Below are 21,627 nucleotides of genomic sequence, written 5' to 3' on the forward strand. Positions count from 1 at the left end.
GCTCCTTCTACTCCCTGACTGTCATATCCCAATTAACAACCTGCCTCTGAATTCCATCATGGCGGACGTCAGATGCCATGGAAGCCGTAGTGATGTCATGCGAAAGGCCTATCTCTGCTGTGTCATGGCAGCTGCCTGGGCCTGGCTGGCCATCGTCTAGTTACACTGCAGGCTGAAATAGACCATTTGTGTTCCAAATGGCAGCCTGTTCCCTATGCAGTGCACTACTTTGGTCAGGGCCCAATGGGACACAGCCCATGCTGCCTCCATGCCAGGTTAGGGGAGGTGAGGTTAGGGAGGTATGTCTTGGCAGCCAGCGTCCAGGCCTCTTGGCATCTATTATTGATTAGAAAGCTTCTGAATTATTTGTATGCTTTCCCAGAGGACTCCATTCTCTAACTCTCTGCTTCCAGACAGGTTTGTTTGAGTGTGAGGTCAATGCTTGTCCCATGTCATCGACGGCCCGGCTAAAATGGTGGAGAGGCCTTGGGTGACAGTGTTAGACAATGAAGAGCAGCAACACACCAGGCAGCGGACACCCGGCGGACATTTTGTGTGTAATCCCATAAGGCTCCTGACTACCTCCTGGCTGCTCTGTGGTCACTCGCACACATGCACGCACAACCGCCCACACAGTGAAATGTACTCAGCTATCGAAACCAACTAAACTAACAACATTGTTTTTAAACACCAGTCCCCCAAAAGGTTTTACAACCATATTAACAGCTTTGGTTATGTTTTATGTTTATGTTTGCACAAAAAAACAGCAAGTCTGTTTATAGGTGTTTAATAGACATCAACAGCTTTGGCAGCTTCATACCTAATTTGCTCTGCAGACTATCAATGGTCTCAGGCCTCCATACTAAGGCCCACAAAAAGACACCCAACCTGAAGACAACATCAATTCAACATCCATCTTTAAAAAACAACAGTATTCTTTTTAAATATAGAACCTTTTATTTCAATTTAGAGTAAATAGTGTTGAAATTCTGAAATAAAGTTTTAATACCAACAGGACCTTTGCATTTAAATATAGTAAATAACACTGTACATGCCTTAATCCAGTGACAATGAAAAGCTTCCTTAAAATGTTTTTTTTTTGTCATTTATTTTTCATATTTTCCCTTGTAAGAAATAGTTCAAGTATAAAAATTCCCAACAGTGTAAAATAGCCCATCTGATGTATATTAAAAGCAATAGAAGCACAACTATCCGAACCATGACAATAACTATACATTCTAATGTATAAAGCAGCATTTTGCTAATTTTTGTCAGGATTTTTTGTTGTCTTTTCCAACAGTTCTAAACACAAAAGAGACAGAGTAACAGTCTGCATGCAAATAGGCCTGCATTTAAATAAAGTTTCATAGAAAAGGCATTAAACTAACCGATATTTATTCTAAGATTTCAAAAGGCAAAAAGTATAATTGTACAGTGCACATACAGAATTGTATATTATATAAATCCTACATTAACATTTTTGGTTGAGTATGTTAATAATAATTATAATCCAACTAAATCTACTCAATAACTTATATACCTTGAGATGAATACATAATAAAATGAATACAGTACCACCACTAAGTCTCTGTCCTTAGAGCGCATAGAACATAGTCCAATCTCAAAATAAATATCTTAAATAGTAGATCTCCTTTCTTACTCTCTTAAATAGCAATACAAATGTAAGGCACACTAAGAACCCATAGATTCTTATGTCAAGCGCCTGCAGCCCCCCCCCCCCCCCCCCCCTTCTCTACATCCCCCATCACCACCCCAGGGTACAGGGCCAGGGCCAGGGGGTTGGTGAGGCTGTGAGGAGTGGGTATAGGGCCAGGGGATTGGTGAGGCTATGAGGAGTGGGTACAGGGCCAGGGGGTTGGTTAGGCTGTGAGGAGTGGGTACAGGGCCAGGGGATTGGTGAGGCTATGAGGAGTGGGTACAGGGCCAGGGGGTTGGTTAGGCTGTGAGGAGTGGGTACAGGGCCAGGGGGTTGGTTAGGCTGTGAGGAGTGGGTACAGGGCCAGGGGGTTGGTTAGGCTGTGAGGAGTGGGTACAGGGCCAGGGGATTGGTGAGGGTTAGCGTAGGAGGGAAGTGTGTGTGTACCTGACACCAGCCCAGCCGGTCGGCTCTAGGACAGAGGACAGAGGATAGAGGACAGAGGTGGAAGTGCTGACAGGGCCAGGCAGGCAGGCAGGACAGAGGAGAGACAGTTCCCAAATGGGCCCCGGGATTAAAATGTGACAGCTCAACAAATGAGGACAAGTGATGCGTTATTTCCAGAGTGATCCGTCTGTGTGGCGCTGGGCGAACTGCGCCAGCCCCCTCCCCAGCTGCTCCCTCTCTCTCTCCCTTTCCCTCCCTCTCTCTTTCTCTCTGACTAGATCTCATTGCACAGAGCCAGAGAGCACGACTGGGCCCATTGTCCTTTACCACTATGTACGCAACTGTGTATGCATGTGTGTGTGTGTGTGTGTGTGTGTGTGTGTGTGTGTGTGTGTGTGTGTGTGTGTGTGTGTGTGTGTGTGTGTGTGTGTGTGTGTGTGTGTGTGTGTGTGTGTGTGTGTGTGTGTGTGTGTGTGTGTGTGTGTGTTTGCATGCAGCCATGCGTATGTGTTTGAGACTAACTGATTTGGTGCTGCTCATTGTCTGAAAACATCCGTTTCTTTCTCTGTCTGTGAGTTGCCTTCATATTGTTTGTCATGCCCTTTGAAGAGTTGACGGCATTTTCGGTTATTCCTGCAGTTTTTTTGTCTCCTGGTGAACTGTTTGCTTTGCATAGGTCAAGAGGTCAAGATTCAGAGTCAAAAAAGGGACATTCAGCATCAGGAAGTTAAAAAGGTAGTTCTTAACGTGTGACACAAGCTACAAATCTTCTCCTTTTCTCCACAGTTATTTCAACTACTCCCTGACATGCAGAGGTTGTCTTTACTAACACACTGGAAACTGATACATTTCCCTGATTATCAGAAAATTTACTTCAATGCACTTGAAAAGACAGAAGGCAAGAGCCCTCGAAATGTGATAGTAAATATAGGTTGCAAGGGCACTTCGGGACACGTCTAAGTGTCCCATAAAGAGAACGCTCTCTCTCTCCTATGTTAATGACAGCAATGGAACATAAAGTCATGTTTTACACCAAGCTACAACCACTGTGATTAGTTGTTGCATTTCTCCTCTAGAAATAAATACTCTACTACAATTATAATTATAGTAATAATTATATTAATAACAACAATAATAATCATAAGGATAAATCCACTTTCCTTACTTTGTTTTGTGAATTTATAAAGTTTTTCTTTTTTGGTTTAAACACAGCAAGTTGGAAAGCTACTGTATGGAGTTACCACCTCACCATCATCATCATCATCACCCTCTTACCGACTCTGTCACTTAACAACACGGCCCCTCTCTCTTCCTCTTCATTGTTCTCTTCTCTTCACAGCCAATCAGCCGAGGCTGGCCGCGGGCCTCCCATCCCGTTGTGTCCAATGGCTGCAGTGGCTGCTATTGCATGCGGTCAGCTTGCAGTTGCTGAGGCTGGTACTGACCGAAGGCTGCGGCTGCAGCGACGGCTGAACCCGGTGCGGCCGTAGCCAGGGGCTGCTGAACATAGCCATAACCGGCTGCGGTTAGGTACCCGGCCGCCGCAGGGGAGGCGGCGTAGGGATACTGCTCGTAGGCTGCGGCGGCAGCAGCGCTAGCCGCGGCGGCGGAGTACTGAGCGTAGGCTGCTCCGGTGTAGTCGATGTACGGGGAGGAGGCGGTGGAGGCAGAGGCGGCACTGGGCTGCATGCCGTGAGGGATGACCATGGTGCTTGGCTGCATGAAGGCCTGAGGGTACACATAGTGAGCAGGGATCCTGCAGGACAGAGACAGACAGACAGGGAGTTAGAGGTAGAGATCCCAGACCTGGCCTTACACAGCCACCGACAGACAGCAGCAACCCCCCAGCCTGACAGCAGAACCAACCACAGCCAACCCAACCACACTGCGGCCAAGCGCCCCCCAATACATCAAAACACCAGTCAATAACACCACGGAGACAACTGCTAGTAGCTAATAGAGATATAGGGTTGCCAAAATAAAGATCTCTCTGTGGAAAAATGGTGAGGTGTTCAAAGCTCAGAGGGGTTGTGTTCTCTGATAAGGGATATGAAGACATTTTGGGTTTTCAATGACCCTGCCTGCCTATCACATGTTATAAGAGAGTTAGGCAAAGGAAGTGTTTGGTAGCATTGACGCCATCTTGGAGAGACAATCCATGTACACTAAGCTTTGCTGACTTTACAGGATTGAGTTTGGTCGATGGAGAGAGAAGAGAACATGGTTTGTCATGTCAATTTGACCCTGATGCCATTCCTATTTTGGAGGGATAGAGTAAGGGAGGGCGGGAGGGGGGAGGGGTGGGGATGATAGGGTAAAGAGGGAGGGAGGGGGAGGGAGGGGATGGTGTAAAGAGGGAGGGGAAAGGGTAAAGAGGGAGGGAGGGGGAGGGAGGGGATGGTGTAAAGAGGGAGGGGAAAGGGTAAAGAGGGAGGGAGGGGGAGGTGTAAAGAGGGAGGGGAAAGGGTAAAGAGGGAGGGAGGGGAGGGAGGGGATGGTGTAAAGAGGGAGTGGAAAGGGTAAAGAGGGAGGGAGGGGGAGGGAGGGGGTGGTGTAAAGAGGGAGTGGAAAGGGTAAAGAGGGAGGGGATAGGGTAAAGAGGGAGGGGATAGGGTAAAGAGGGAAGGAGGGGAGGGAGGGGATGGTGTAAAGAGGGAGGGGATAGGGTAAAGAGGGAGGGGGAGGGAGGGGGTGGTGTAAAGAGGGAGGGGAAAGGGTAAAGAGGGAGGGAGGGGGAGGGAGGGGATGGTGTAAAGAGGGAGGGGAAAGGGTAAAGAGGGAGGGAGGGGGAGGGAGGGGATGGTGTAAAGAGGGAGGGGAAAGGGTAAAGAGGGAGGGAGGGGGAGGTGTAAAGAGGGAGGGGAAAGGGTAAAGAGGGAGGGAGGGGGAGGGAGGGGATGGTGTAAAGAGGGAGTGGAAAGGGTAAAGAGGGAGGGAGGGGGAGGGAGGGGGTGGTGTAAAGAGGGAGTGGAAAGGGTAAAGAGGGAGGGGATAGGGTAAAGAGGGAGGGGATAGGGTAAAGAGGGAGGGAGGGGGCGGGAGGGGAAAGGGGAAAGAGGGAGGGGAAAGGGTAAAGAGGGAGGGGATAGGGTAAAGAGGGAGGGGATAGGGTAAAGAGGGAGGGGATAGGGTAAAGAGGGAGGGGAAAGGGTAAAGAGGGAGGGAATAGGGTAAAGAGGGAGGGGATGGGTAAAGAGGGAGGGGATAGGGTAAAGAGGGAGGGGATAGGGTAAAGAGGGAGGGATAGGGTAAAGAGGGAGGGGAAAGGGTAAAGAGGGAGGGGAAAGGGTAAAGAGGGAGGGGATAGGGTAAAGAGGGAGGGAATAGGGTAAAGAGGGAGGGGATGGGTAAAGAGGGAGGGGATAGGGTAAAGAGGGAGGGGATAGGGTAAAGAGGGAGGGGAAAGGGTAAAGAGGGAGGGAGGGGATAGGGTAAAGAGGGAGGGGAGAGGGTAAAGAGGGAGGGAGGGGAGGGAGGGGATGGTGTAAAGAGGGAGGGGATAGGGTAAAGAGGGAGGGAGGGGATAGGGTAAAGAGGATAGGGTAAAGAGGGAGGGGATAGGGTAAAGAGGGAGGGGATGGGTAAAGAGGGAGGGGATAGGGTAAAGAGGGAGGGGATAGGGTAAAGAGGGAGGGGATAGGGTAAAGAGGGAGGGAGGGGATAGGGTAAAGGGGGAGGGGAGAGGGTAAAGAGGGAGGGAGGGGAGGGAGGGGATGGTGTAAAGAGGGAGGGGATAGGGTAAAGAGGGAGGGAGGGGGAGGGAGGGGATAGGGTAAAGAGGGAGGGAGGGGGAGGGAGGGGATGGGGTAAAGAGGGAGGGAGGGGGAGGGAGGGGATAGGGTAAAGAGGGAGGGGATAGGGTAAAGAGGGAGGGGATAGGGTAAAGAGGGAGGGGATAGGGTAAAGAGGGAGGGGAAAGGGTAAAGAGGGAGGGAGGGGATAGGGTAAAGAGGGATGGGATAGGGTAAAGAGGGAGGGAGGGGAGGGAGGGGATGGTGTAAAGAGGGAGGGGAAAGGGTAAAGAGGGAGGGAGGGGAGGGAGGGGATGGTGTAAAGAGGGAGGGGATAGGGTAAAGAGGGAGGGAGGGGGAGGGAGGGGATAGGGTAAAGAGGGAGGGAGGGGGAGGGAGGGGATAGGGTAAAGAGGGAGGGGATAGGGTAAAGAGGGAGGGGGAGGGAGGGGGTGGTGTAAAGAGGGAGGGGAAAGGGTAAAGAGGGAGGGAGGGGAGGGAGGGGATGGTGTAAAGAGGGAGGGGAAAGGGTAAAGAGGGAGGGAGGGGAGGGAGGGGATGGTGTAAAGAGGGAGGGGATAGGGTAAAGAGGGAGGGAGGGGGAGGGAGGGGATAGGGTAAAGAGGGAGGGGATAGGGTAAAGAGGGAGGGAGGGGGAGGGAGGGGATAGGGTAAAGAGGGAGGGGATAGGGTAAAGAGGGAGGGGAAAGGGTAAAGAGGGAGGGAGGGGATAGGGTAAAGAGGGATGGGATAGGGTAAAGAGGGAGGGGGAGGGAGGGGATGGTGTAAAGAGGGAGGGAGGGGGAGGGAGGGGATGGTGTAAAGAGGGAGGGGATAGGGTAAAGAGGGAGGGAGGGGGAGGGAGGGGATGGGGTAAAGAGGGAGGGAGGTCTATGAGATGAGGGGGGAATTGTGAAAATGTCACTGTCATTTTGACAGCTGGACAGCTTTGAAAAAGTACACTGCTGGCTGTTTCCCCCTCTGTGCTTAGACAAAGAGCCCCGGGCGGGGCGCTAGGCTAGCTGCACTCAGAGGGACCTTTTGATTAAATAAGCAATCAGGAACAATGAGCACATTCTGCCTTTCATGACATATCCTGACCGTGAGGCTAGGCTCGCTAGGCTCTCTCTCGCACTATCAGCTAGCATGATGATGGGAAAGTTATACTATTGTTTTGGTGGAGGAAACTCAAGTTGTTGACCTGGATGGGGAAATCAAGAATCAAATTCCTCAAAATACTAAACAAAACTAAACTGGAGTCAAGTTTATGATTCATGATTCAAAGGAATGAGTAACAATCAGTGTTATGACATAATGAGTGACATAATCACTTTATAATTGGCTTATCACCATTTTATCAATTGTGAATGTTGGATTTAGATGAGGTCTGGTCTGGTGTGGATTTTTGACAGTCTGGAATGCTGTGCATGATGTGATGATGTCATCAACAGCTCATTAAAATCTGTTGAGAAACAATCTAACATTTGATTGGACCAAAAATATACTGACATCAATTAAGCCAATAAGAAACAAGATGGCGAGATTAATTTTTTTTACAGTCATTCAGTTTGGAATCTGGATCGAAGGAGGAGAAAAGAGAAATGAAAGACAAGATCTATCGTGGCAACCCTATTGTCAGGACTCCATTACCCAACCAATCACATCTCAAAACACTAGCCCCAAAGAGGAAGCAGGAAAAAACAACAGCAAGTCTACAAACACAGGCGTCAAAAAAAAGAAATGTCAACACAGTCCACATGGATCACCAACACAGCACAACCACAAACTGAAAGAAACAAAAAGGAAATACACCAAACGGGGTCAGAGGTTAGAGGCGCTCCTATGACATCACATCCTTGGCAGATGCCTCGGCCTGGCCTGCTAGCACGCTTCTGTCTCAGCACAGTGTTACAGTCACAACACAGGCTGGAGTCACGCACGCACACACACACACACACACACACACACACACACACACACACACACACACACACACACACACACACACACACACACACACACACACACACACACACACACACACACACACACACACACACACACACTGGACGACGCACAACAACCCAACAAACACACACATAGTGGATGTACACAGACCACAACAAACTCACACAACACAAGACACAAGGGCGATTACAAATAAAAACTCTCACACACAAACAGGCACGCAAAGGATGGTGACACAACAAAATATAAAATGCGGTGTCCACCGCAAAACAACACAAACGCCCAGACTGCCCTACCCATTCTAAATCGCAGAGAGAAGAATTTAAACACATTCAGACACTTTGGTAAATTCCTCAACTAACACCCTTGGCCTCCGGAGTTAAGTAGATATTGTTGTGCCTCCCCATTAATAGCTATATTAAGACATGGGATGCATTCCCATAGGGTTCTGGTTAAAAGTAGTGCACTATATAGGGAATAGGGTGATACCCAGTCATGTTCTCCCGCGGGGTCAAACAGGTAATTCATAATGCTATTTTCGACACTATTATATTTTACAGTATGGAGAAAACTTACACAAAAATAAGCTCTTTCACACCCCATATGAAACATGTTATAGGCTATCAAATCAAAAAGGCATATTTTGACCAATGTGTTACGTATTGTGTAGATAATACTCTAAGAAAACCAATGGTCCAAACCTCATGTCTCTATCACAATCCGTTCAAAAGTTAGAGGTTTAACCCTTGTAGGATGGCCAAAATGATGTTGAGTAAATCAATGGATGCCAGAGATACTAAGTGGTAACAAATAAGGAAGATGTTTTCGCCTCAGCTAGGCTGGATGCTGTGCAAGAATGAAGGCTACCTGACATGCTCACTTTCCCGTTGAACTCAACCCCTCCTGTCTCAGCCTCCAGTATTTATGCTGCAATAGTTTATGCGTCGGGGGGGCTAGGGTCAGTCTGTTATATCTGGAGTATTTCTCACGTCTTATCCAGTGTCCTGTGTGAATTTAAGAATGCTCCCTCTAATTCTCTCTCTCTTTTCTCCCGGAGGACCTGAGCCCAAGGACCATGCCTCAGGACTACCTGGCCTGATGACTCCTTGCTGTCCCCAGTCCACCTGGCCGTGCTGCTGCTCCAGTTTCGACTGTTCTGGCTGCGGCTATGGAATCCTGACCTGTTCACCGGAGGTGCTACCTTGTCCCGTACCTGCTGTTTTCGACTCTCTCTCTACCGCACCTGCTGTCTAACTGAATGATCGGCTTTGAAAAGCCAACTGACATTGACTCCTGAGGTGCTGACCTGTTGCACCCTCTACAACCACTGTGATTATTATTATTTTACCCTGCTGGTCATCTATGAACGTTTGAACATCTTGGCCATGTTCTGTTATAATCGCCACCCGGCACAGCCAGAAGAGGACTGGCCACCCCTCATAGCCTGGTTCCTCTCTAGGTTTCTTCCTAGGTTCCTGCGTTTCTAGGGAGTTTTTCCTAGCCACTGTGCATCTACATCTGCATTGCTTGCTGTTTGGGGTTTTAGGCTGGGTTTCTGTATAGCACTTTATGACATCGGCTGATGTAAAAAGGGCTTTATAAATCAAATTTGATTGAATTTGATGGATTATCGAATCGGCAGGGCATAAAACAATATAGAGGTAAGATAGATATTGATTTTGAGACATTACGTAATATTTGAATCTTTTAGTATAAACTTCTCATTATAATGCGAAATTGCTGTTATTTTTCGCCGATTTCTCACAAAAACAAGCGTATCTCTGTGAAATGTCAACGGAGCACTGAGCGTACCACAAGCTTTTTATTTTCAGACTTTTACATTTCATTTAGCTCGTGTCATGCTAATTCTGCTTTTTGCGAACACCGGAAACAACTTTGCAGACACGCCACAACATGTTAAATCCTATGAAATGTTAGATAAAGACTGAACGATTCAGACCATAAATAATCATATTTGTCTGGGTAAAATGTATTTTATAACATAAGGGGTGAAATCTCATCACCAAAGCGGGTTTTCACCCACTCTGTGCAGAAAGGGTGGACACCCTACATGTTATGCAGAGCTACAACACACACTAAGGTGTTCTGTAGTAGCACATTCACAATTGTAGAGAATGAGCATTCAACAGCATTCAACTTGCATGTTTCAATGGTGGTGAAACATGCTGGTGATGGATATAAAGCTTGCATCCCAAATGGCACGATATTCCCATTAAAGTGCACTACTTTTGACCAGGGCCCAATAGTAGTGTAATACATAGGGAATAGGGTGCAATTTGGGCACATACAAAGTTTGAAGAAGACACAGACACTAAAATGGCCCATGCTCGTAAGCCTAAATTGGACTGTTAGAAGTGATCATTCTGCCCAAGAGAGAATCATCCCTGTTTGTTTTTTAGAAATATAACATAGTCCAGTATAGGCAAGGTACAAACAAGTACGTTTCCACAAGTAGTTATGTGGATCTGGTCTCAGTCATGCTCTTTGTTGCCTGGCCTCATTTATGATTGACAGGAGAGACTGGAGGCTGGGCCCCAGCTATTTTCTGCTTGTCTATCATCCTACATACATCTTACTGTGGAATGTTCCCATCCCTAGAAGTAATCTGGGATTAAATCCCACCCTACCTTTATTCACTTTCTCTTTCCATCTATCCCATCCTCTCTCTCTCTCCCTCCATCCTTCCTACTATTTATCTCTCCCATTCAACATTAGACTACCACAACCTGTTTCTCCATCTCCAACAGCATAAACCTCTTCTATGTTGGCAAATGCTGTGTCACCTAACACTCAAACACACACACCAAATCATTTCTGTATCACTGTTGATCATGGAAAGCACTGTCTACCCTCTGACTCCCATTAAAATGACCTCTTTTCCTTATGGATACAAGTGAGGTAAAAAAAAATACTAGGGTTACTATGTTTCTCAATGCTCTGTGTAAATATATTATCTTCCTGTGTTTGGACCGTTGCAGTCCTGCCAACCAGTGGTTCGTAAAGTTCAAGACTAAATAAAGGTCTGTTCCCATCACATGCCATGTGAGTGACATCGTCGATGGGGGGGGGGGGTACACACCTGTTGTTCTCCGCCCCATTAAAACCGTTCTGCTAGCTGAGGAGCCAGGCCTTAACTAAATGTGAGAAGCGTAGAGGGGTGGCATGGTGCTATAATAACAACTATGGACCGGGTTGGTGCTGCTACATGGTATAGTGTGGTGATAGCCAAGGAGCTGGTTGCTGCCCTCCCACAGCTGTTTCTATGGCTGTGTCCAATATGGCACCCTATTCTTCATAGTGCACTGTTTCATCAGGGCACTGGTCAAAAGTAGCGCTCTATATAGGGAATAGGGTAGCATTTATGACACACCCTATGTCTCTGGCCTTGGGCTATAATGTATGGATGTGGTTGACCTACCACAGCTGTATCTATGTATGCCTGTGGCCCTTTAAACCTCCCTGGGGCCTCTAGCCAGCATCTGTTGGGCTGTTTTTAAAGAGCGGACGATTTTGACATGACAGAGAGAGCCCTAGCCCCCTGCTCCCCAGCGCACACTTCATACGACTGCGGCGTCAGCACTCCAGCCTTTGTGTGGCACAATGGAGAAGCTTGTTTTCCTTAACGCTGCAGCCCATGTGACGAAAGCTTGTTCAGAGGCTGTGGCATCCAGACATTTGTTTGTGTCACAGTAGAAACTCTGGGGCACTGCTCTACCACTGCACTGGACTACTACACACAACAGGACACACACATACTTACACAAACACACATGATAGTAAGGTGTTTTGCATCAACTAAACTAGTAAAAATATATCCTTCAGTGTGGAGATACAGTGCCTTCGGAATGACTTCAGACCCCTTGACTTTTTCCACATTTTGTTACGTTACAGCCTTATTCTAAAATGGATTAAATATTATTTTTTTTCAGCAATCTACACACAAAACCCCATAACGACAAAGCAAAAATAGGTTTTTAGAAATGTTTGCAAATGTATTAAAAATAAAAACAGGAACACCTCATTTACATAACTATTCAGGCTCTTTGCTATGAGACTCGAAATTGAGCTCAGGTGCATCCTGTTCCCATTGATCATCCTTGAGATGTTTCTACAACTTGATTGGAAAGGCACACACCTGTCTATATAAGGTCCCACAGTTGACAGTGCATGTCAGAGCAAAAATCAAGCCACGAGGTCGAAGGAATTGTCCGTAGAGCTCTGAGACAGGATTGTGTCGAGGCACAGATCTGGGGAAGTGTACCAAAGAATGTCTGCAGCTTTGAAGGTTCCCAAGAACACAGTGGCCTCCATCATTCTTAAATGGAAAAAGTTTGGAACCACCAAGACTTTTCCTAGAACTGGCCACCCGGCCAAACTGAGCAATTGGGGCAGAAGAGCCTTGGTCAGGGAGGTGACCAAGAACCTGATGGTCACTCTGACAGAGCTCTAGAGTTCCTCTGTGGAGATGGGAGAACCTTCCAGAAGGACAACCATCTCTGCAGCACTCCACCAATCAGGCCTTTATGGTAGAGTGGCCAGACGGAAGCCACTCCTCAGTAAAATGCAAATGACGGCCCACTTGGAGTTTGCAAAAAGGCACCTAAAGACTCTCAGACCATGAGTAACAAGATTCTCTGGTCTGATGAAACCAAGTTTTAACTCTTTGGCCTGAATGCCAAGCATCATGCCTGGAGGAAACCTGGCACATTCCCTACAGTGAAGCATGGTGGTGATAGCATCATGCTGTGGGGATGTTTTTTCGTGGTAGGGACTGGGAGACTAGTCAGGATCGAGGCAAAGATGAACGGAGCAAAGTACAGAGAGATCCTTGATGAAAACCTGCTCCAGAGCGCTCAGGACCTCAGACTGGGGTGAAGGTTCACCTTCCAACAGGACAATGACCCTAAGCACACAGCCAAGACAACGCAGGAGTGGCTTCGGGACAAGTCTCTGAATGTCCTTGAGTAGCCCAGCCAGAGCCCGGACTTGAACCCCATCGAACATCTCTGGAGACACCTGAAAATAGCTGTGCAGCAACGCTCCCCATCCAACCTGACAGAGCTTGAGAGGATCTGCAGAGAAGAAATGGGAGAAACTCCCAAAATACAGGTGTGCCAAGCTTGTAACATGTTACCCAAGAAGACTCAAGGCTGTAATCTCTGCCAAAGGTACTTCAACAAAGTACTGAGTAAAGGGTCTGAATACATATGTAAATGTGATATTGTTATTATTTTGTATATATATATAAATAGTCTATATTGCAGTATATATTGCAATATACATTTGAAAAAAATTGTAAAAACCTGTTTTTGCTTTGTCATTATGGGGTATTGTGTGTAGATTGATGAGGAAATGTAATCAATTTTATAATAAGGCTGTAACCTAACAAAATGTGGAAAAAGTCAAGGGGTATGAATACTTTCCAAAGGCACTGTATATGTACTCATCCCATGTGCCTTGATAGTCATTTTTCCAAAGATTACTTTCCTGTGAACAGACATCATTATCTCTGAATGAGACACAGCAGCTCTCCTGAGAGTCGTAAGGGCCTGAAGTATACCATATAGGGATAGATAGATGGAGGGAGGGAGAGAGAAATAATGAGAGAGTGAGAGAGAGGGATAGAGAGAGACTGCGAGAGAGAGAGCAAGAGGGAGAGAGAGTGAATACGAGAATGAGAAAGACAGAGAGAGCAAGAGAGAGAATATGAGAATGAGAGAGAGAAAAAGAGAGAAAAGAAAGAGAGAGAGAACACGAGAATAAGAGTGAATATGAGAAGGAGAAAGACAGAGAGAGAGAGAGACAGAGAGTGAATACTAGAATGAGAGAGAAAGACAGAGAGAGGGGGACAGAGAGTGAATACTAGAATGAGAGAGAAAGACAGAGAGACAGAGAGGGTGAGTTTGAGAGTTTAGGTGTTATTGCTAGAATTATTAAAAAAGACACATGCAAGCAATGAGTTGATGGGTTTGGTGGGGTCAGTTGTGAGTAGGGGTGAGCGGTGGGAAGATTTTTTTTTAAATCACACCGCAAATCGTCACTCACTCCAACAAGACATCCAAAAACATATAAAGAACATCCTGTTACCAAAGAAAAGGTCAAGCACAAGCTACAGCACGAAAGCATCAAATCAAATAAAGAAATGTAAAAAAAAAAAATAAAAAAAAAAACTTTACTCTCCCTACTAAAGTCCACATTCTTCCAGAAAAATGGAAAACACCCCCAAAAATCTTCAATTCATATGTTTTTTTTCATTAAATAGAAAACACACGGTTTAGCTATCAACACCACTTCATAACAGTAAAACAGCACACAAAGCTCTAATTGCTATTCAAAATAACAAATTTAAACTCAAAACCAAAATTTTAAATCAACATACATGCATCTATAATCACCATTTGAGCTTGTTTGTGTGTGTTTGAGATTACAGGTAATTCCCCTGGTCTGATCTGTGACATGCCCACAGCACTAATCCTGAAACCACCAGTTATCTTAACCCATATCGAGCCTGTCAGACCAGAGAGATAGATAACATTGAGTCATTGAGGCTGTAACTTTCCATCAGTTGTACTCAACAAATAACACACACACACACATGCACACGCGCACACACACTCATACTATGAACACACACTTTCTCTTTCACTCACACAAACCTTAAATGTATATTTTGGTCAACTGTAGTCAGTGATAAAAAGAAAGAGGATTTGTGAAATGTTTTGTTTCAACATAATTATCATGCAAGTATGGAGAAAAATCAGAGTAAGCACAAAATAATTAAATAAACAGATTATATAAACATACATGTCATTGTATGAACATGTCTAACAATGCTAGACTTTAGCCAAATGAGGAACATTGGGTCTTTAGATGTTGTGTAGTTACACCAGTGAGGTTTCATATACAGTAGCTCAATGATGATGAGGGAATTTGTAAATGTATTCTCATCAACACCCAACCATCCCCTCAACACAAAGTTGCTGCAGTACTTACCCATAAGGCCTTTGGATAAAGGCAGGATGAATTTGTGGAACACCAAAGGTGAAACCTGAATGGAGATGTGGAATGGTCAAAATGAATTGATGATCTTACTCATGGCATTGTGTGTGTCCCAAATGGCACCCTATTGCCCATTTAGTGCACTACGTTTTAGTGCACTACTTTTGACCAGGACCAATAGAAGTGCCCTATATAGAGAAAAAGGGTGCCATTTGGGATGTAGATATTCAGAACATTCTAGACACAAGTTATTTTAATAACATCCTGAATCATGTATTGAATGAACACATTAATTTTCCATATTTATGCGACAGAAGGATTAAAAGAAACATTTAGCTCATCATGATGGTATTCTGAACCAGACATGATTTGTGTGGAAAACATGTGGACAATATGAAAAAGAAATGCAAAGCTATAAGATGAGACATGATGCATGTTCTTTAGGACACACCCTTAATGTTCTCAGAACATTAAGATACTGGACAGGTGGCTGAAAAAGTACTGTGTGTGTGTGTGTGTGTGTGTGTGTGTGTGTGTGTGTGTGTGTGTGTGTGTGTGTGTGTGTGTGTGTGTGTGTGTGTGTGTGTGTGTATTTTTTACCTGGCTGCATCACCCGTGGCTTGGCCCCCAGGTACGCCAGGTTGACGTTGGCTTTCCTGCCGTCGATGATGGGGTTCGGATCTTTACAGGCCCTGTCTGCAGCTGAGCGGTCAGCCATCGTCACCTGTATGGACACACAGAGAGGGAGAGTGCTTAGGGAAGAAGCAGGTTAAGATGGTGAGGAGGATGGTTAAAGTATGATCAAAACTATCAGTATTCACCAATGTTCATATTCATTAGCTAAAGGGGCAAACATTTGAGAAAATATGGACATTACATTTGGGCCCGACTGTCACTCAATGTTTATAAAATACAGGTAACCGTCATTCTTTATAGTAAGTTGAGATCTTAGGCCCTGCTGAGTTCTTTCTTTGTTTGCCAGAAGAGGAACTGGATAGAAGACTTCTGTATCCACAGATACTTATTTACTCAAAATAATTTAACCTCTTGATGTCAGTACATAGTTTTTCACTGTACTTGGCTGAGGACAAGCTTACTTTATTAAGATCTTAAGTGCTTCTGAGCTGATGACTATAAGAATGCTATTTGAGAGTAATTACTCTATGTAAGAGCTTTTGGGGCTGCGGTAGGTCTTTCTCAAATAAGTTGACCCAGAAACCCAAGGAAAACTTTTCAACTCAGATACTACAGGATCCTTTTTCACATAAATGTGTTTCAAACTAAATGGCATCAAGGAGGGGGGGAACATGGCCCTAAAACAGTTGTATAGTAGCCTATCTGTCTCTCAATGCTCTTATCGTTGACATAATGATGACGTCATGCACATCATCTTCCCAAGAGTCATATTCTGAACATGCCAGGGCGCAACAAGTTGTAATGTAGCCTGTCGGTTATTTTCAATAATAGAACGCTCCAAACTGAAAACACAGGCCTACTTATGAACAATAAAACACTTACACTTTTCAATGTCCATTAAATATTATGAAATACACTAGCCTAACCAACACCCACTTTAACGATGACATGTGATTTGCTGCCATTTGAAAGATTGCAGGCATTTGACAGACAGTGCAAGTGTTTTTAAAGTTATGACAAATAAATACTATATTGATACTTACAAATCCATACCCCCTGGATTTGCCGGTCTGTCGATCGGTAATCACGACAGCCTCTTCAATTTCTCCGAACACTTCAAAATATTTCCTGAGACTGGAATCCGTGGTGTGATACGGAAGACCCCCGACAAAAATCTTCGTGTAGGTCGTGTCCTTCTGCGTGGTGTGCATCTTCACCAATATTTTAGTGCAAAATAGTAGAATAGAAACAATCCAAATTATAGTGCAATGTTTCCTTATCACCTAGTTACGATATTTAAAAGTATTTCTATAAAAACAATATGAGATTTACAACTGGAGAGGCTTCAGAGAAATAACACAAAACTCAACAAAAATCAAGATTCGAGGTAGATTATCTTTCGACACTTAAATGAGATATGGAGCGGATTGTCCAAGAGATCACCAGGTGTTTTCAACTCTTCTCCGTAACTGTCTTGACTAACTAAATATGTTTCGGACCCATTCCTAAAAGCGCTACACATAACTCCACCCCGTTCCAAGCACAAGGGCGGTACAGCGCGTGCATTGCTGCCCGCCCACATGCTCCGCTACACGCTCCAGCAAACAGCTGGGAAGCGCGCATAATGAAAAAGATCCATTCCTGCAATGTGATGAGGAAGAATAGGCTTACCACATATTTAACCAACATGACGGTTATGGTCATCTTTTTTTTCATAACCCTAAAATCACCTGGTCTTACACCAACTGTATAGCTGGTGGATTGTTGGGTACATGTTTGGCATTAACCCACAGTCTCACAGACAATACCCAATTATACTCCATAAAGGTAGGACCTAAAAATGAACATATTGGTTCTCTCCCTGTCCCAAGGGATACCTTCCAGCAGGTGGTCGGCCTGAGCCGGCCCATTACGCCCGGAGAGGATCAGTGGCCAGCCCAGGGATGCATGTGTTTTAGTGGCAGCAGCAGTGCGGCCTGACCAATGCAGACAGGTGTAATCTCTGGCCCTCAAGATGCCAATTAGATTGAGTTTCTTTATAGAATAATGCAGTACCGTCGTGTTTAGTTTTGTTCGGGACTATCAAACACGGGACGCTGCTTTACCAAGACCATTAGCCTATGTAGGCATATAGGACAATGGGTCGGGACAGCAATTTACAGTTTTCTGGTCCCCTGATGTCTCATATGAGGATACTGATGACTGAACTGTGGTAAAACGCGTTTAGGAGTGAATTCAACCGAGTGTTGATGGATCTTAGGCTGTTTATGATAACCTTTATATGTGACTTGCGTGGAAGATCTGTGCGTGCGTAAAGACGCGGCCGAAGCAATTGCGCACGCTTTACACTGTCCATTCAAGATCATATATTCAGAAAAAAAATGTTTAATGCTTAAGCGTGTGGTTATATATCATATGAATAGGTTAAATTGTATATTTTAGTACCGGAGTGCCTTGAGGTCAGATGAAAGTCTACTTTTGGGTCTTGAAGGGCTTGTAATACAACATAGCCCAACGATAGGCCTAATAATAATGACAATGATAATAAGACTTAAACTGGTGAATTTTATCTCGGTCGGAAATCATGGAGCAGACCTCTGTATTTCAATCAGTTTTTCATGACTGAATATATACAATTATGAGCCTCTCCTGCTTTCCACAACAACTGGTCTAAGACGGATAGTTGTATTTTCCTGTAATTTATACGGAGACATCTGATACGGAATTCTGTCTAAATCATTTATATGGTTCCACCTTCATGGACTAAGTCAGCCATGGAGACACGCGGACATGGAGACACATACAAAGGCCCTAATACCGGTATGTGTCCGGTTGCTTGTACTGTAATATGATAAGTTGCCAAATGTGATGTGACCGGCTAGCTGTCATTTTGTTCTAGGACTTGTCATCTCCTCCACTACATGAACGTAATAGCGTGAATTGCCAATGGACTCTCCAGTCCCAAAAATAGCATAGCCATCTCCTAGGTCGCTATTACGGGCACCAACCTGATAGAGCGACTTTGCGGTGTCACTGTGTGGATCACTCACTTTTTTATTAATTTATGCCCACACGCCCTTTACAGCCCGGAGCGGAGCCACCGTAGGGTCAGTTTCGGGTTTCAGCGGCCACACAATGGAGACGCTATCTGTGAGTCCCCTTTTTGTCTCCGTTCTGTGCAGCATGCTGACTAATCAGAATCCCCTTACATTTTGGCTAAGAAAACGTACAGGGTCTCTGGTAAATTCTCATTAATGGGTTGTCCTTAATCCCTTATGTGCATATCTCTGTGTTTATAGGCCTATATCATAAACGTAGGCTATACGTTTTAGGAGTGTGCCAAATAGACCCAGAAAATACACCGAGTGTACAAAACATTAGAAACACCTTCCTAATATTGAGTTGCACCCCCTTGTGCCCTCAGAAGAGCATCAGTTCGTTGGGGGCATGGACTCTACAAGGCGTCGAAAGCGTTCAACAGGAATTTTGGCCCATGTTGACTCCAACGCTTCCCACGGCTGGATATCCTTTGGGTGGTGGACCATTCTTGAACACACGGAAAACTGTTGAGTGTGAAAAACTCAGCAGCGTTGCAGTTCTTGACACACTCAAACCAGTGCGCCTGGCACCTACAACCATATCCCATTCAAAGGCACTTCAATATTTTGTCTTGCCCATTCAACCTCTACATGGCATACACACAATCTGTGTCAGTTGACTCTCGGCTTAAAAATCCTTCATTAACCTGTGTCCTCCCCTTTATCTACACTGATTAAAGTGAACTTCACAGGTGACATCAATAAGGGATTAGAGCATTTACCTGGATTCACCTGGTCAGTCTGTCATTGAAAGAGTAGGTGTTCCTAATGTTTTGTACACTCAGTGTAGATACTCTATATACAGGTCCTATTATGAATGATGGATGTAGGAGTGTATGTAGCTTAAACTGAAAAAATATATAAACACAACATGCAACAATGTCAAAGATTTTAGTGAGTTACAGTTAATATAAGGAAATCAGTCAATTAAATACATGAATTGGGCCCAGATCTATGGATTTCACATGACTGGAAATACCTTAACAGATACCTTAAAAAAAGGTAAAGGGTAGGGGGGATGAGAAAACCATTCAGTATCTGGTGTGACAACCATTTGCCCCATGCAGCATGACACATCTCCTTCACGTAGAGTTGATCAGGCTGTTGATTGTGGCCTGTGGAATGTTGTTCCGCTCCTCTTCAATAGCTGTGCAAAATTGCTGAATATTGGCAGGAACTGGAACACGCTATCGTACACGTCGATCCAGAGCATCCCAAATATTCTCAACAGATTACCTGTCTAGTGCAGGCCATGGAAGAACTGGGACTTTTTCAGCTTCCAGGAATTGTTTACAGATCCGTGCGACATGAAACACGAGGTGATGGCAGCAGATGAATGGCACGACAATGGGGCCTCAGAATCTCGTCACAGTATCTCTGTGCATTCAAATTGCCATTGATAAAATGCAATTGTGTTCGTTGACAGGAGTTTATGCCTGCCCATACCATAACCCCACCACCACCATGGGGCACTCTGTTCCCAAGGTTGACATCAGCGAAGTGGTTGTAAACACAACGCCATATACACAGTACAGTTTGAACGGATTCATTTGTGAAGAGCACACTTATACATCGTGCTAGTGGCCATCATAGGTGAGCATTTGCCCACTGAAGTTGGTTACAAAGTCGAACTGCAGTCAGGCCAAGAACCTGGTGAGGACGACAAGCACGCAGATGAGCTTCCCTGAGATGATTTGTGAAGGTTTACGCAGAAATTCTTCAGTTATGCAAACCCAGTTTCATTAGCTGCCCGGGTGGCTGGTCTCAAACGATCATAAGAAGCCGGATGTGGAGGTCCTGGGCTGGCATGGTTACAAGTGGTCTGTGGTTGTGTGGCTGGTTGTAAGTACTGCCAAATGATCTAAAACGGCATTGGAAGGTAGGCAGTTTATGGTAGAGAAATTAACATTCAATTCTCTGGGAACAGCTCTGGTGGACATTCCGGCAGTCAGCATGCCAATTGCACGCTCCCTCAAAACTCAAGACATCTGTAGCATTGTGTTGTGTGACAAAACTGCACATTTAAGAGCGGGCTTTAAAATCATGCTGTTTAATCAGCTTCTTGGTATGCCACATCCGTCAGGTGGATGGATTATTTTGGCAAAGGAGAAATGCTCACTAATAGGGATGTAAACACATTTGTGCACCACATTTGAGAGAAATACACTTTCTTTGTGTATGGAACATTTCTGGGATCTTTTATTTCAGCTCATGAAACATGGGACCAGCACTTTACATGTTGTGTTTACATTTTTGTTCAGTATAAATACAATTTGGGAATTCCATTAGAAATTTTATTCAGCATTCTACTTAAAGTGCAGCACCATGATGGGCAACCCAATTGATTAAGCCCTATGGGGATAGTCATTGGTCATGTTTGGAAAATTGAAAGTAATATTAGAAAACTGTTAAATACTTAACCTGCTGTGCAGGGTTGGGTAGGTTACTTTCTAAATGTCAGCCATTACAGTTACTAGTTACCTGTACAAAATTGTAATCAGTAAGTAACTTTTGGATTACCCAAACTCAGTACTTTCCCCTTAAGAGGCATTGGAAGACAAAAAAGAACCATCAAATGAATTTAGTGTCATCATAGTTGTCTCTGACTTGTGGTCAAACTCGCTCAGGTTGAACAAACTTAAACTTGAGCCTTTTTTCAATGCTGACTTGAATGTCATTAGGAAAACAGAAAGTTGTCCAAGTGTATTATTTCGCAAACATCCTTTCTAAATTGAAAAGTAATCCAAGAAGTAATAATTTACTTATTCAAATGTATCTGTAATCTGATGACATTTTTTTTTGCTGGTAACGTAACTGATTACAGTAGGCTGAGTTTCCCAAAAGCATCGTAGCACCAAGATCATCTTTTGTCAATTTAGTTTCAATGGAATTAAGAATGATCTTAACGCGGCAGGTAGCCTAGTGGTCCAGTAACCGTTGGGCCAGTGACCGAAAGGTTGCTAGATCAAATCCCCAAGCTGACAAGGTAAAAATCTGTCGCTGAACAAGGCAGTTAACCCACTGTTCCTAGGCCGTCATTGTAAATAAGAATTAGTTCTTAACGGACTTG

The 21,627-nt window shown here is 44.8% G+C and overlaps 1 protein-coding gene across 1 annotated transcript; it reads right to left on the reverse strand.

Annotated features, from left to right (window-relative positions):
• Nucleotides 1–1,750: 1,750 nt before the first annotated feature.
• Nucleotides 1,751–16,978, reverse strand: LOC129820163 (RNA-binding protein 24). Its single transcript, XM_055877114.1, has 4 exons — nt 16,503–16,978; nt 15,424–15,547; nt 14,818–14,872; nt 1,751–3,860 (listed from the first exon to the last, which is right to left on the reverse strand). Exons 1-4 carry the CDS (start codon nt 16,668–16,670, stop codon nt 3,506–3,508), a joined length of 702 nt encoding a protein of 233 aa, XP_055733089.1. The 5' UTR covers nt 16,671–16,978; the 3' UTR covers nt 1,751–3,505.
• Nucleotides 16,979–21,627: the final 4,649 nt, after the last annotated feature.

Source organism: Salvelinus fontinalis, chromosome 22 (genome assembly GCF_029448725.1).
Source record: "Salvelinus fontinalis isolate EN_2023a chromosome 22, ASM2944872v1, whole genome shotgun sequence".
Lineage (NCBI taxonomy): Eukaryota > Metazoa > Chordata > Actinopteri > Salmoniformes > Salmonidae > Salvelinus > Salvelinus fontinalis.